We start from the raw sequence: 17691 nt of genomic DNA, 5'->3' as shown, positions 1-17691 counted from the left end.
ACTCTCGGAGGCATGAGTATAGAGAGTGGTATTCATAGGGAGCAGTGGCATGCCCCATCATATGTATATAGCATAGGGGCCACTTCCAACTGTAGTCACTATATTGTGTATAGTTAGTTTGGGAAGTTCATCTCTTCATCATTATCAAGCTCTACCTCTGAGTATGAAGGTCGGTCACAAAATAGGACAAATTTGCTGGACAGAATCTTCAGGTTGCCGGTCCCCCAACCATACATGTAGTTGTCGATTCCGGTTCCACACTTACCATCTAGTAGCAGTTGCTCTTGATCGAGTTCCTTATGTTTCGGAGATATATAACCTAGGTTAGGGTACCTCCAGTATGTTGACGATTCCTTTTATAGGGTTGTTGTGGACGACTTTGAGCTTTACTTCTGTCATACTATGACATGGCCAGCAATTGTGATTCAATTGGAGGAAGAATTGACTTGGCATTAGCAACAATATGGTGGTCTTGGAAATAACCTCTTCTGCGATCTTCCACAAAGTAAGGGGTAGGGCTGTGTACAGTTGCCCCTCCCAGACCCTACAATGGCGGGAGCCTCGTGCACTGGGTTGCTCTTCATTTTCTTTTCGTTTTTTTTTTTTTTTTTTTTTTTTTTTTTTTTTTTTTTTTTTAACAATATGCACATAAGGTGAGTCATCCACTTGTATTGTACTATACTACTATTGTTTATTCTTTCTTTCTAACAATTACTAACAAACCATATATGATGCCTGAAAATGGTTTCTAATTTGATTCCTAATGCTTATTTATGTTGTTTTACGTGAATTATATGTGTACTAGTAGTACTAAAGATTGTGTGGAATAGCCTAGGGTAGAGATTGTATAGCGTAGCCTACCAACCTAGGGTCCAAAGACAAAGTATCATTTTGAAGTAAACCATTGATACAAGATTCTTTTCTCTTTCTATATTTTAACAAAATCACATCCACCGTCCATGATCATTGGATCTCTAGGACAACTCAAAAGTAACGAAAAAAGTTGGAAAAAAAATAGTCAAATTTTTAAACAAAACAAACCTTTGGGCTATCTCGTCCATAGAGCGTGCAAACACTAGCTCCATTAGCATGCCTTAAGGACAATAGTGTTTTCCTCAAATAAGTGGAAAGAGCAGCTGTATGCCTTCAAAAATCAAGAGAGAAAATGTCAGCCATTCACGTGATGGAATTACAATTGAACTTAACAGCATTTACAACAATAAACGCTCCAATGTACAGAATACCAGCCTTGAATAATTAAGATGGTTCTGTCAAGTTACGGCATGAAGCCATATAATGGTCCTCGGTTCCATGGACCACGGTGGAAGGCCCAGTATTTGAGCATTGTCAAGGGATGATTTAGCCATTTACACTGTTATACCATCCGGATGGACCACATCTCAAATTACATAAATAAACATAATTCTATGGCCCATTTTTGAGATTTTGCCCCAAGTTTTGCAGATCTCAAATACTGACTTGGAAACACACAAACCTAAAAAAGGCTCTATTTTGGTACATGGTAAACTCATTTGGGCTAAATCTTACCACAAGAATATAACAAAGTCTGGGGAGCATGCACATGTTTTTTGGATTCCAACAACGACCACTGCAAGGCTGATTTAAAGGTTAGCGGGATAGCAGAACCACATGGAGGGATAACATACACATTCAGACTCAACCCAAAAGTAAGAACATATTTAAAATGCTGTATCAAAACAAATTTGCATTGTAATAGATGTTCCCAATGATCCAACCTGGCCTAATCATGAGAAAAAAATAAGTGTAAATACGATGTAGGTTTTTGGGGGTTTATCAATTCTATTATTGTTATCATGGCATCAAGATGGCCTTATGAGTTATGAATAGGTAGAAAAATTTATCTAAATGCTAGAGATGACACAATAACATATAAAAAAAAAAATTCATTTATAACTCCTAGTGGCCAATAAAGCCAGCATCTTTTAGTTCATGGTAGGTGTGTACTTAAAGTTTGGAAGCTATGTTTTTCTTCTCTTTTTTTCGATAGATATTTAGAATCAGTGATTAGATATTGGCTTTGCACAAAAGAAAAAAAAAAAGAATGACAGAAAAATTTTAAAATTACAAATTCATTAATGCAAGTTGGTGTAACAAATGTGCATCAGATTTCTTAGATTTCTTCCTTGCTATTGCTATTTATATTGACTTAGCATTTACAGTGATTGACATACCGGGCTATAGCAGATATGGTCAAAGAATTTATTATTCTGAACCCATAATGGATAGCAGCTATGCTCAGGAACGATTGTGTGCCATCCTCAAATGATTCCTCAATGCCTTTCCTCCTCCTAACAAAGTCAACGTCAGCAATGCATGCAGCTACAGTGCCTGGACCAAAATAAATTAAAATAAATTCAACACAAATAGCTAGAGTATCAGATTAAAAACAAAACCCCAAAAAGTAAAGTAATTTACACACCTCCACCGAAGTACTTCTTCTTTAGTAACTCAGCAGCTTCTGCAGTTTTAAAAGTTCAGAATAAGATGAAATATCATCAATTTAGATATCTTTAACAATAAAAAATAGATCTAAGTAATTCAAAGAAAGCAAACAATAATCTAGAACAGTATTAGATTACACATACTGATGTAGTAATAAGGGTTCTACAAGGAGGCTGTCTCCAACGAGCGACTAATTCCTAACTAAGCTAGGTTTTGCTGGTAGTATGAGAGAAAGTTTGCTGTCTTGGGATATAAGAATTGTAAACATCAAGGGGAAAATGGGGTTTAGGATGAATTTACGGCTGGGTTTTGATGGTTGAGATGATTAAAGATGGTTAGAGCAGTTTGGGTGAGGGTTTAGTGTACAGAAAAGGTGAAAAAGAAGAAATAGCTCACAAGGAATCCACTTTCAACAAGACCATGAACCCACAAAGCAATAGCTCAATTTGCAGTTCATTCTATTCCAAGGTTCTAAATCTCGGATATTTCAACATTTTTTAAATTTCGGCCCAAATTTCTAGCAATAGCCCAGGAAAAAAAACCTGATTTTCGACCAGGTTTCGGAATTTCAACCTTGGTCGAAACCCGAGATTTAGAACCTTGTTCTATTCTATTCCAAAGTTGACAGATATAGTGCTAAGTTACTTATAGTTCAAGTAACTAGTTACTTATCCTTCCAAGTTCCTTAATACTTGTCCACTCCAGAACTAAAAACTTCCTCAAATTCAAAATTACAAAAATACCCTCATCTATAACCCTTAATTACAGATGTGCCCCAAAATACAAGATTGACTAGAAACAACTCCTAACTTGTTAATCCAATAAAAAACACTTTAAACCACTCATATTACTTATTAGTTATTACACCCTATCTACTGACAAACACATAATCCAAAAGGTAACCCAAGTGGAGCCAACAGAGAGAAAATCCTAATCTGACTTGCAACAGTGTTTTTCCCCAAATCACAATTCACATACACTACTGATGTAGACCGGCAAAACTAAATTCCCTTAATCAACCGGACCGAACCAATCCCAAGTCCGAACAAATCTAATCATAGGCATAAATGATGATAATGATCTCATTTACATTAAGTAGTTTTAAGTGAAACCTCTTTTGTTTCTTATATTCAGTAAAAGGAATCGAAGCCACACCTGGTTTTGTTTATGCTGTTACATTGAGTGTCATTTTAGTTAAGTAAGGATGCAGGATCATATCAAGCTTGCCAACCAAACTTCAGAGTATATCATCAGTTTCCAGTGATTAAAACAGGGATGGTTTTTCCATTTCTCTATTTCTTTAAGCCCTCACTATATTTCATCTTTCCAACTACTTAACACTAGATTTCATCTTTCCAACTACTTAACTTTCCTTACAAGTATCATGATGCCGGACATCCCAAGATGCTGAATGGACATTTACTATTAGCACCAAATAGCATTTAGATGATTTTACACAATTCTTGCAATCAGGCATAGAACAGTACTTTTCAATTTTTGGGGGGGGGGGGGGAAATTGAAATTTCTGCAAATCTAAATTAGGGGTTGATGAGTGTTATTAGAGTCCTTCTAGTTAGTGTTGACTAGAATTTTCTATAGTTTAAAATATTTTATTTTTTTGGTTGTTGCATGGTTCAAAAAGTAGTTCAAGTTATAGTCCCATTGCTGGTAATGCACTAATGTTAGATGTCAAAGTCCAGGTATTTATGAGTCATTTGTTTTTTCTATTTGAGTTAATGAAGATTGACTCTCTTTTTTTCGGGTTACCAAATCTGCCAAGGGGCCAATGTGGCTGGTAAATTTCAATCCTATTTTGTACGATATTCTATCTTTCTTCTCTCTTATTTTGTAGGATGTTCTCTCTTTCTTCTCTCTCCTCTCCCACGGAAGATTTCTCTCCCCTCTCACCACTTTTCCTATTTTTTGCTTCTCACCTATATCTATCTCCCACTAATTCCTTTATTTGTTCTCTCTGATTTCCTAAATTTTCTTCCAACCCATACACCCTCTTCCTCTCTTATCTTTCTTATTTCTCTTTCCTCCCTGCGAATCTGAGATCATATTGACAACCTACTTTTTCCTTTATTTTCTCCATCTATCTTCTCAATATTTCCTATCATTTCGGATAATCCATACAATAAATTCTGTTTACAAATCTGGTCTTTGATTCTAGATTCAATCCGATCTTTATCACCCATAGATTTGAATGTCCCCTTCTACATAACAGATCTCTCCGGTGGCCCATCATCTGCAGCATCTGATCCAGTCTGCATCCTATCATATCCTTAAAACATTATCATTTGGATAGAGTCATAGAGACCAATATATTAAAAGAAAAAGAGAGAGGTAACAAGGAATGCAACTCCCTAAACAAGCTTAATCACCAAAAAGAGCAACACAGTGCATGAGGCTCCCGCTACTGCAGGGTCTGAGAGGAGCAAATGTACGCAGCCTTACCTCCTGCTTTGCTGGAGAGGCTGTTTCCAAGGATTAATCACTATTGATGACAAGTATTTATAGAGCAGACAAACTTCATGCAGACCTAATTCTTGATCACATTTAAGCAAAAAGAGTTAATATGAAGCTCGATGAAGATGTTTCTTTTGCATATTAGGAAAAGAAATTGTCTGAAATCTTAACTAAGATCCAAGAAAGCTGATAAAATCAGAATAAATCTATTATGTATCAAAAAATAATTAAAATAAAAAACACAATGGTAGGATAATGGTCAAACTTATCAAACAGGACCAGCTAAACTAGTCAAACCATCACCCAGCCAGAAGGATAGATCTATGGCTCTATGCCAATCTAAACAATGTTTTGTTGCGCATGGGAAACAGAAAGCAAGCTGTAAAGTGTATATTACACATTACATGTCCAGAATCATAGGTTGGAACATTGAAGTGAACATAATTTTCGGAAAGCCACCAGAAAACTATAGAAAAATTACTATTTTCTCCTCAATAACAAAAGCATGGGCACAAGATAAGGAAAACATACAAAATAAGGGGAGTTATTATGTATAGGAAAACAATATCATATCATACCAGATCGAACAACGAGAGCACCAAGCCCAGATGGATAGCCAAAAATCTGCACAAGAACCAAATGAGGAATAAATGCCAGTACACAGGCCAAAACTAGTGACCTCTATATGGAGGAAAAGGAGAAGTGTAAACAAACTTGTCACCTTATAGAATGAAATGGCAAGAAAATCCACCGGAAATCTAGACAGATCCGGTGGTGCTGTGGCACATCCTTTTGCAGCATCAACCAAGACCATCCAGTGCCCCCTGCTTCTCAAACAAGAAAAGGTGAGTGAAGACTGAACATAAAAATGATAGATGCTAACTTGCTTTAGAGAAAAAACACAAATAAATTCATCTACTACATTACCAAAATGGACAAGGATACAGCACCAATGTTGAGACGATGTACACAAATTTCAAGAATTAAATTGCAGAAGTACATATAGATATGGTATGAGTCAGGTTGAAGCATACTGAAATGATAACTCGTGTTACTTTTGGCATAAAGAATGCCATGTCAAAGCTCCTCCCAGCCCATGTGCCCTCTTAAAGTTGGGGATGTAACAACTATAGTGACCTATAACCAGTGTTAATGGATAAATTCACAAATGAAGACAGAAAAAAGTGAAACTGTGAATGGCTCATTAAATCAGCTATAGTTTGTTCAATGGAGGTCGTGCTTGGCGGGGCTACCGAGCTTTCTTCTACCAAGTCCTTATCACATTGTAGTAGGTCTAGTGGTGGACGTAACGCAAGTGAGTTGCAATTGGTTTGCTTGTGGTGGTGGGCTTTATGTTGGTGCATTGAATCGCTATTTACAGCGATACCTCTGGCTCGAGTTGTGGGTTGCTTATCCAGTTTTCAATGCAGGGTTGTGTGTTTAAGTTGTTACTTTCGTGCTTAGCGGAACTGTCAAGAATTCATTATCTCAGTCCTCCTTTCATAAAAATAGTTTGGGTGACCGATTGTCTTGGTGCTGGATGTAATGTATGTACGACGCTTTGGCTTGACCGATCTATATGGTACCTTAGGTAGACAGCCGATACGTTATTATAGTTTGTCGTTATAAGCCTGTGGCTGATTTGTAGTGGTGTATCAAGTTGACAGTTGGCACTTATTATAATTAGTCATAATCCGTCAATCCTTTTGCATAGATCCTCGCGCAGCTCCTTGCTTGGAATCTCCATGTAGCTGACCCCATTAAATTGGGATAAGGTTTTCGATGTTGTTGTTGTTTTTGAAGACAGAAAATAGTCACGTCCTGATCTTGATTCCATCTTTCTCTTTCCTCCTTGTCTTCCTATTCTCTCTTTCCTTCCTTCCCTATGTCTATCTTCTTTAAACATGTAAGCTTCTCAAAAACCAAATGTAACACAAGTTTTTGGAGAAAAACAGGATCACCACATCAATAAAACAAATTAACAATAGAGCATACTTTAAAGCTCACCGAAATTTCAGAAATTTCAGTGATTTCGACAAGGCTGAAACGAATAACAAATAAAATAGAGAAAATTACAATGCCACCCCCTGAACTTTGGTCTTTAATCAATGCCCTCCCCTGTACTTTTCGAAATGACAAAGACACCCCTTATAAATTAAAAAAATAACAAATTCATCCCTGCCGTTAGCCATCCCGGTTAAGATATGAAAGAACTGTTAGTTTTTTTGTTAAACGGCCAAAATACCCCCCACTTAATGTGATATTACTAACTTACCCTTGGCTTTTCTTCTACAATCAACTCCAATGATTCCTTCTTTGGACAGCCATGATCTGCAATTATCGTTTCTCTAGCCCTCCGGCGTAGGTTCGTGTGTAGCCCTCCCCTCCAGCGAAGGTTCGTGTCCACCCCTCCCCTCCGGCAAAGTTTCGTTTGTCATGCTCTGATTATCAAGATTTCAGTGCTAACTGATTAATGTTTTTGACAGTACAATCAATTACGGGAACGAGCTCCCACTGGCTCAGGGAATAAATTTCGGCTAAGTCTGACACATGAAGTAAGTTTATCACATTTTTTTCTGTATCCAAGACATTTTGTTAACCCAGTATGAAGCATTCACTCATTCTTTGTCTGTAGGATCGATCAAAATCTTTCATCGGAAACTTCTGCAAGTAGGCGATATGCTTTGAATGGTGGTTCAAAATGTGGTTGGGAATACTTTTATCTGATTCCTGAAGAATTAAAGCCAGGGGAAATAGGCTTCATTATAGCCAATTTACTGTGGGGTTGTACATCTTGGCTTGCTACTTTGACAATCTCTCTTTATCATTTAACATAATTTATAGTGAGGCTGCTATCTGTGGCTTCTTTTTATCCCATATATCTGAGCATTGTGCAAATGGAACCAAATGTTTTAATGTGAAGTGTATAGCTTCAACATTAACTGCAATTTCCAATTGATGAGTATTTGAAGACTGTTATAGCTGGATCCAATTGGGAGGGTATTACTCTTCCATAATCCAGTCTAAATCAGGGGTTCAAGAATCTGAATCAAATCGGCTCATAATTCACCAAAGCGGCTGATATACGATCCAAAACTTGGGTTAGGGAAAAATTTCCGACCGTTGCAGATCAAAACTGATTAGAACCAATCTGATTCTGAGTTTTGCATCCTTGATCCAAACACACCACAACTGTCAAGAGAAAGAGTCATTTGGTAGCTTCTACCATTAAAGCCGAAGGGGTTAGTTAGATCTAGGCAAGAAGAATGCTCCATTTGTGATATGTGATCACTCAAGGCATGGTAAGCGGGCTTCACTTTCTGGGGATTAGTAAATGCACCATTGCAATCTCATTTGAGATTGAAAAAGCCAAATGGAAGGAATTTAACAGGAATGAAGTCCTTGAGTATTACAAGAATTGCACTTAGAATTTTTTGAACCTTCTGTGCAAGGATTAAGTTATCGTTATCAGTATCGGATGGTAATCTGTTGAATTGGATCGGATCAGATTGGTCACTTTTGTATCAGTATCAGTATCGGTAGGCACGAACCTTCGCCGGAGGGGAGGACTGCACACAAACCTACACCGGAGGGCTGGAGAACAAATAGATGCAGATCACAACTGTCCAAAGAAGGAATCGATGAAGTTGATTGTAGAAGAAAAGCCAAGGGTAAGTTAGTAATGTCACATTAAGTGGGGGTATTTTGGCTATTTAACAAAAAAACTAACAGTTCTTTCATCACTTAACAGGGATGGCAAACAGTAGGGATGGATTTGTTATTTTTTAAATTTATAGGGGGTGTCTTTGTCATTTCGAAAAGTACAGGGGACGGCATTGATTAAAGACCACAGTTCAGGGGGTGGCGTTGTAATTTTCTCAATAAAATAACGTATCGGCCCTGTTTCGGTCAAAATTTCAGTCATGTCTAATTATAGACAAAAATGTTCTATTTTGGCGAAAATTTGTCACTTCAGCCGTTCCCCACCCCACCCCTGGCAGAAATGGCCCATCGAAACTTGGCAGAAAAAAAATGCACTGTTTCAGCGAAATTTCGGTCAGGCCAAAATAAGACCGAAACCCGAGTTTTCGAACTATGGAATAGGGAGATGGATCAAACCTGGATTGATTAAATCTCCACCTCTTCCTCTCTCCCTCTCTGCCTCTCTCCAAGTAATGAGACAAGACAACATTCTAATAAGCAATAGCTGTCCTTTTCAAAGACATGCATGCAGCTTGCCTTCATAATCAAAGGTCCAAACAGCATTCTTGTCAAGGAACAGAAATCAAAGAGCCACTTTTAGGATCTTTCTCATCACATCAGCAGCTCAGTTCTCAGCAAAGAAAAAAAGGAAATAAGATAACTGCCCATGTCTGAGAACAGTGTTCTTTGGGAAAGGAAAATGCTGGACTAGGAAAGATGGGCTATTAAGTAACCAGCCATCAGAACAAAAAATTCTCTTAAAGATTATAAATATATAACTAATACAGTAAAAAGTGATAGTATCAGTGAAGAAAATTGGTCAGAAAACAAATATAGCAAAATGAATTAATAAAATAGGAAGCTGTGGAGATATTTCTCAGAATTCTGTCATTGGACTGTGAATGATTTTGAGAGCGAGAAACATAGAAACTGAATAACTATATTCACAAATTTAAATAAATGTATAAATATGCATTGAAGCCATGAATTATTGTACTTGCTCGTTGGTGAGTTTCCCAGAACTCGTTTAGCATCGTTCTTCACAATGTTTGCCAGGTCAAGACTGAACTTCACACCAGAGAAATTACACTCTGAAGGGAAGGCAAACAAGTTGTAAACATCACCTGAAACAAGCACAGAGCACAAGGAGACAAACAAAATAATATTAGACCTGACCTGAATAATCTTCTTCAGCTCTATTAGATTGTAAAACAACTTGATTCATGACATTTCACCCTTTAAACTAATAATGATGATGACGATAGTTTATGCCATACGTCATACTTTTATGACTTTTATGCCATTTAGTTCCATTGGAATTTGTTGATTTAGTGCTATTCCCAAACAGGGAATAGCGCTAAACTAGCGCCTACAACAGGGACTTTTTGGTCCTTGTCGTCTTTGTTTGAGTCCTATTTGGGTTTTTCCCCTAGTAAGTGAGGGGCTGTAATGTCTTTCCTTTTGACCTAATGCTATACATCCTTATGAGAACCTAAGATTACATTCATATTGAATTAATCTTAGGTTGCTCTCCATTCTTGAGACTACCTTTGGTTACTTCATCTTCTTCCTCTCTTCTTCTCTTTTCTCTCTCTTTTCATTCTTGTTTCTGGTTTTCTGGTTTAGCTATAGCTTCTGATATTGTAACATGGTATCATAACGGCTGTAGTTAAATTAATCGAGTTCCGAAGACAAGAAATCTGCTGGTTACGATCTAGATGTTCTTCTTCTCGGTGCGCAGCCACTTATTGCTGCAACTACTATTATCTAATCTCTAATGGAGTGATTTCTCCTTTGTCAAGATCTACCTTACCTTTACTGTTGGAGTAAGTGGCCGATTGCTTGATGATTTGAAGCCGCTGCCTCTCCTTCCTCTATTTGACCCTACCTATATGATGGTGGTCAGGTTTGAGGCTGCTTTTCTTGATTGATTGATCTAGTTCATCCTACCTATATGAGTTGTTTGATGCATATAGTTGCTTGCTTGTTCCCGATATATTCTATTGATCCCTACCTGTTCAGATCTGAATTGTGGTATGGAATGTTGGATTGATTGCTAAGATTCAGATCTGAATTGCATTACTACCTATCTGGATACGTACATCCTATTGCTTGCTAGCCACTCTACTTGATTGTCATGGCTGGGATTGTGCCTGCTACTACTACTACTGTTTCTTCTACTATTGCTTCTTCTGCATCAGCTAATATTAATGTCCAGATCACCTCTATCAAGATCAAAGGGAGCTCGAACTATCTTCTTTGGGCTCAGTCTGTTAAGGTGTATTTGTTAGCTAAAGGCAAACTGAGCTATACCACTTCTGAGGCTCCTTTGCCTGATGATGCTAAGTATGATAATTAGATGAAGGAGACTTGATTCTGATCTGGCTGTGGAACAGTATGGAACAAGATGTTGCTGCAAATGTTATGTTCCATTCTACAGCCAAGGGAGTATGGGATGATCTGAAAGAAACATACTCCCAAGAGAAGAACATGACATGGATCTATGACATATATGAGAAGCTTTTCCAGTTTCGTCAATCTGACAAATCCCTCTCTGAGTATTACAATGCCTTTAAGGGGATGATGGAAGAGCTTAATGTCTTCCAACCCCTGACTATTGATATTGAGAAGTTGAAGGCTCAGCGGAATAAGTTCTTTGTTTTCAAATTTTTGGCTGGACTGAATAGTGATCTGAAGGCAGTAAAGGGTCATCTACTTGCTGGTGATACGGCTCCTACTTTAAATGATGCTTTCTCACGTCTACAGCGTATCACCACCTCATCCAAATCTGATCAACCTTCCAGAGATAATTCTGCACTATTTGCTAATAGTGGCCGTGGGCGCGATCGTGAAGGACGTGGTCCTATGGGTCGAGGTTCTAGTGGACAGTCCTCGGATCGCACCGGTCCCCAGTGTACTTACTATGGGAACCTAACCACACTGTAGAGACGTGCTGGGCCAAGCATGGCAAGCCAGAGTGGGCAACTCAGTTAGCCAATCATCCAGTGTCCGATGATGGTACTGATACTGTATCCCGGCAACTACTACCCCTATACCTGCTTCAGGAGATTCTTCTACTAGTATGCACGATGATATCAACCAGTTACTCCGACGCTTGCACTCTCTTAAGGCTTCTTCTAGTACATCCCATGGTGCCTCCACTTCCGCTGCTACCCTTGCTCATGCAGGTACATCAGCCTTTCTTTCCACTACATCTACCCCCTGGATCATTGATTCAGGTGCTTCTGCTCACATGACTGGTAAGTCATCACTTTTTCAGACCTTGTCATCCAGTACTAGTTCTACATCTGTCATTCTTGCTAATAGTACATCCACCCCTGTCCTTGGACATAGCACTATTTCTCCTACTTCTTCATTGCACCTATCGTCTGTATTACATGTACCTTAATTTTCATTAAGTCTTCTTTATGTGAGTCAATTAACTAGATCTCTCAATTGCTCAGTAACCTTCTTTCCCTCTTATTATATTTTTCAGGATCTTCACTCGAGGAAGACAATTGGTGGAGGGTGTGAAAATGATGGATTGTATTACCTCAACAGTGGTTGTCCTCCCACTTCTGCTGCCGCTACTGCTGTTGGGGATGTCTCTCCATTCCAATGGCACTGCCGTCTAGGACACTTGGCCTTACCTAGACTACAGCTTTTGTTTCCCAGTTTTCTACATGTTTCTAGATTAGAGTGTGAGGCCTATGAGTTGGGTAAACACCATCGGGTGTCTTTTCCATCTCGATCAGTGTCTCGTAGTCCGTCGTTGTTTTCTTTAGTCCATTCTGATATATGGGGTCCTTACAGAGTTAGTAATAGGTTTGGTTTTCGCTATTTTGTTACATTTGTAGATGATCATTCTCGCCTCACATGGCTTTGCATGTTAAAGGACAAATCTGATTTTCTATCTGTGTTAAAAAAATTCTATAATGAAATAAAAACCCCGTTTGGCATTTCCATTAAGATTTTTCGTTCTGATAATGCTTTAGAATATGCTCAAAATGATATTTTTGACTTTTGTGATACCCATGGCATGATTCATCAAACTAGTTGTGCATATACCCCACAGAAAAATGGGGTTGCAGAGTGCAAGAACCGACACCTCCTAGAGGTAGCTCGGGCTATTATGATACATATGCATGTTCCAAAGCAGTTTTGGAATGATGGAGTTTTAACCGCATGTCATTTGATTAATCGCATGCCTTCTTCTGTTCTATCGAATAGGTCTCCCTTCTCTATCCTATACCCTAATCTACCTAGTTTTCCTCTTCCTCCCCGGGTTTTTAGGTGTGTTTGCTTTGTTCACAATCTTCACATGCACGTGGATAAATTGTCTCCACGGGCTACTAAATGTATTTTTTTGGGCTACTCTAGTACCCAAAAAGGATACAAGTGCTATGATCCTATCACTCATCGGGACTTTGTTAGTGCCGATGTGACATGTTTTGAAGGAACTTCGTTCCTTTTTTAACAGGTGTCTCAGCCTACTGAGGAGTGGTCATTTACCTCTCCTCCTCCCATTCCATCCCTTATACCACTTCCTAATACCCCTAGTACCAGTGCACCTGTTCCACCTCCTCTACAGGTTTCTCGGGCGCAGGGCGAGGGTTATACAATCCAATGGTTGTTTACCCTATCTTCCACCCTCTGTTTATGGCCTTGCTTTATCTCTTTCTACTGCTTGTGTTCCCCATACTTATTTTGAGGCTCTCCATATCCCTGGATGGAAGGGTGCCATGGATGTAGAAATAGATGCTCTCTTGAGTCGTGGTACTTAAAGTCTAGTAGATTTACCTCCTGGTAAAGACCTGGTGAAATGTCGCTAGGTATACACTGTTAAATATCACTATGATGGCTCTGTTGAGCGGTTGAAGGCTCGTCTGGTGGCCAAGGGTTACACTTAGACTTATGGTGTTGATTACTTTGAGACTTTCTCCCCGGTTGCTAGACTTAACTCTGTTCGCGTTCTTATCTCGCTTGCTGTCAACTTTGATTAGCCTTCATTTCAGTTAGACATCTAGAATGCCTTCTTATATGGTGATCTACATGAGGAAGTTTATATGGAGCAACCTCCCGGGTATGTTGCTCAGAGGGAGAATAAAGGTCGGGTGTGTCGCTTACACAAAGCGATCTATGGTCTCAAACAATCTCCTCGGGCATGGTTTGATAAGTTCAGTGCTACCATAGTTACTTGTGGATTTTCTCAGTGTTACTCTGATCACTCTATGTTTGTTCACCGTAGGGGTGACAGGTTGGTTGTGTTGGTAGTGTCTGTTGATGATATCATCCTGACTGGTAATGATGAAACAGGAATTTCTGAAGTGAAAAGTCACCTCCAGCATCATTTTCAGACAAAGGATCTAGGCCAACTTCATTATTTCCTTGGGATTGAGGTAATCCGAAGCAAGAAAGGGATCAGTCTATCCCAAAGGAAGTATGTAGTGGACCTCCTATCTGATACTGGGATGCTCGCATCCAAGCCTGTTGATATTCTTATGGATCCTCACCAAAAGTTTGGTGTTGATGATGGTGAACCTCTTCAGGATATATACTAGCACAGAAGTCCAATTGGCAAGTTAATTTACCTTACTGTGACTCATCCTAATATCTCCTATGCTGTTGGAGTTCTCAGTCAGTTCATGCAGTCTCCTCATAAGGCTCATTGGGACGCTACTGTTCGTGTTGTCCGCTACTTGAAGAGGGCCCCTAGCAAAGGGCTACTGTATCGTCCTAATCGGCATATGGATCTTGTTGGCTACTCAGATGCTGATTGGGCAGGTTCTGCTAGTGATTGGAGATCTACCACTGGATATTGTACCTTTGTTGGAGGTAATTTGGTCACGTGGCGTAGCAAGAAACAAACCACTATTGCCCGATCTAGTGCAGAGGCAGAATACAGAGCTATGGCTCATACTACGGATGATCTGATGTGGTTACGTTCGTTACTCTTGGAATTGGGATTTCTAAGCTACCGTGTATATTGCTAGCAATCTGGTCTTCCATGAGAGAACCAAACATATAGAGGTGGACTGCCACTTTGTTCGTGATGCTGTTCTAAAGAAGTTGATTGAGACTCCGTTTGTTTCATCAAAGAATCAGTTGGCTGATATGTTCACTAAGTCCTTATTTGCTCTTAGCTTCCGCAGTAGTTGTTTGATCAGTTGGCTAATATGTTCACTAAGTCCTTATTTGCTCTTAGCTTCCGCAATAGTTGTACCAAGCTGAGCATGGGAGATTTATATACTCCAGCTTGAGGGGGAGTGTTGATTTAGTGCTATTCCCAAACAGGGAATAGCGCTAAACTAGCGCCTACGACAGAGACTTTTTGGTCCTTGTCGTCTTTGTTTGAGTCCTATTTGGGTTTTTCCCCTAGTAAGTGAGGGGCTGTAATGTCTTTCCTTTTGACCTAATGCTATATATCCTTATAAGAACCTAAGATTACATTCATATTGAAATTAATCTTAGGTTGCTCTCCATTCTTGAGACTACCGTTGGTTACTTTATCTTCTTCCCCTCTTCTTCTCTTTTCTCTCTCTTTTCATTCTTGTTTCTGGTTTAGCTACAGCTTCTAAGATTGTAACAGCATTCAAACTTTGTGGACATGTTCTCCATGTCATCCGCCACTAATTTGTCCAATAACGTCCCAATTGGACTTTGCTATGTAGAATCATGGAATGACAATTTCTTGAATAAGTACTTTGTTGAGTGGGATATCTGGACCACTAAAAACATTAGAGGAAGAATTTGGATCATGGCTGCCCACATGGTTCAAATGAGCCATTTGAGAGCACTCCACCTATTCAACAGTTAACACTGCTCAGCCTCTACATGGCAGAAAACCAAACCGTGTGGAGAGATATTTTTCTCATCACCATCAAATGGCAACAACAACAACAATATAACCACTACAAGAACAACAACTTCTACTACTAATACCACTACAATGACAACAACTAGTAATACCACTACTATTCTAATATTATTAAGAGCAAATTAAAATGTTTTGGCTCTTGTTATCCTTGATGAAATTACTAAAATATACTTATTCAAATTATAGCATAGTTGTCATGGTGTCTAGGCAATCCAAGGTGTTGGAGGGGGCTTGGAAGCAAGGCAACCAAGGAATCCAAGGCACCCCCACCTAGGCGACGCCTTGATAACTATTATAATAATATTTCTATTGATGTGTAAAAAATTCATAATTGTAAGATTCTTTTATGCAATTTTAAAAAATCTGATTCTAAATATTGAAAATAAAAATAACAACAACAACAATCATGTTGATGACCAAGGTGCCAAGTATTGGTAACGGTCATCATATTAGGATATTAAGACACGTCTTGGAAACATATCAGAGAATGCTATGAGATGCAAGAAACATATGGATATGCTCAGGATACATGTAAAATAATATTTTGAACCATAAGACACCAAAAATAAGTGGCAATTATGTTCAACCATAGGACAGTCGTCAGACCCAATATCCATCATGTGGCAGAACAGTTAGTGCCAAATTTTGTGTACTAGTATTGTCCATAATACCCTAATTACTTGTCAATTTTGAATTCAATGAGAGTTAGCAATGTGAAAATATAAAGCTGTAAAAATCCATTAAATTCCAAACAACAAATGGATGGTTAACAACAAACGAGAATGATGCCAACACATAGGTGCTAAATTGCTGAGTTTTGCTGTGAAAATTGACATGTAACAAATCCAGATCATTCCCTTCTGATCCAACAGTTGGATTTACCAAATCATCCTTCCATGTAGAACATTAAATGGTCAACACATGGAAGCTTCCATGGGTGTACAGAGGTAGGTTTCCTTGACGGGCTGTGCAGGATCCGCACAACCATATGAAAATAACTTTCCTCTTTTTCTTTTTTTTTCCAAAGATGAACACATGGGACATGATCTATTCAAATTAATCTAAATAATCAAGCCTCAAACAGATCAAATTTCCCTAAAACAAGCATAGCAAATAATAACCATCATTGAAGATTCCAAATCAGTGCCTATGAGAAAAGGCCCACCTACGTAATAATACACCTTAGGAATAGAGAAGCACAAAGCATAGTTTGAAATCTCAATTAAAACCACCGAGATTTCACGAAATATTTTGGTTTCAACGAAGGTTGAAACAAAACTGGGTGCAACTCTGTAGGAATGTAGGGTTTCAAACACATGCACTGTTTCGATAAAAATTCCGACCCATTTAGCGAGTTTGAGGTGATTTCACCTATTAGAGAGAAACAAAAAAAGATATGGTATTTTTAGCCAAATCACCTACAGTTCTTGGTGGAACAAAGTGTGTTGGGCTGCAATGCATCTGCAGTGACAATTTGCTGAATTTGAGCAAGATTTATGTAAGATTCAACTTAGAGATATACCCCTTTCCCCAAAGATTTTAAGCCTACCAGAACTCTATGTGGTACTCAAATAGAATTGGAAGGGCAGTTTCAAACGGGTGCATTAAACTTGGTTGTACACTTGTGCGTGACTACTTGTAAAGTTTGTACACATTTACTTCTACTCGTAAGTTGTAACACTGACATTATGTAATATTAAATGGTTTTTTCTTCATTCCTAATACATATTTTTACTTGATTTCATAGAATTTTGTGTGTTTTAAAACTATATTATGTGAAGATTAGGCCATGTTTGAGGAAGTATATAGCTGAATATGGCATACACTACCAACCTATGGTACAAAAACAAACTACCATTTTGGGTGTGTTTTTTAACAATCTAAAAGTTTTATTATGTTTAGAGATGCTTTATTAGGATTTCCCTAAAGTTTCGTGCCAAAATATGGTCATTAATTTGACCATTGAAATGACCTATCAAAACCATTAGCCGAAATATGCAAGGTTTCCGCTAACCGTTGGTTGATTCGTGAAATATTTCAGTTTTGACCAAGGTCAAAACCAAAATTTTGAACCTTGGCACAAGGAATAAATATGAAAAGGAGGTTAAGATTGTCAACATACAAAGAAAATTTATAAGAAGGCTTTCTTCTTTCTTATC

The 17691-nt window shown here is 38.4% G+C and overlaps 1 protein-coding gene across 3 annotated transcripts in view; it reads right to left on the bottom strand.

The window, feature by feature from the left end:
* Positions 1–17691, bottom strand: part of LOC122062908 (molybdenum cofactor sulfurase) — a 45021-nt gene that overhangs the window by 19549 nt on the left and 7781 nt on the right. For 2 of the 3 annotated variants that reach the window (XM_042626589.1, XM_042626587.1), the window contains exons 6-12: positions 9653–9779; positions 5675–5777; positions 5532–5577; positions 2462–2500; positions 2214–2370; positions 1549–1617; positions 1042–1144 (exon numbers count right to left, since the gene is read on the bottom strand). In XM_042626589.1, coding sequence (XP_042482523.1) covers positions 1042–1144; positions 1549–1617; positions 2214–2370; positions 2462–2500; positions 5532–5577; positions 5675–5777; positions 9653–9779 — 644 coding nt within the window. The remainder of the gene's footprint in view (positions 1–1041; positions 1145–1548; positions 1618–2213; positions 2371–2461; positions 2501–5531; positions 5578–5674; positions 5778–9652; positions 9780–17691) is intronic. The other variant, XM_042626588.1, reaches the window with a different exon arrangement.

The sequence above is a fragment of the Macadamia integrifolia genome, unplaced genomic scaffold (genome assembly GCF_013358625.1).
Source record: "Macadamia integrifolia cultivar HAES 741 unplaced genomic scaffold, SCU_Mint_v3 scaffold1144, whole genome shotgun sequence".
NCBI lineage: Eukaryota > Viridiplantae > Streptophyta > Magnoliopsida > Proteales > Proteaceae > Macadamia > Macadamia integrifolia.
The sequence above is the reverse complement of the archived record's forward strand: the minus strand, read 5'-3'. Positions and strand labels throughout refer to the sequence as shown.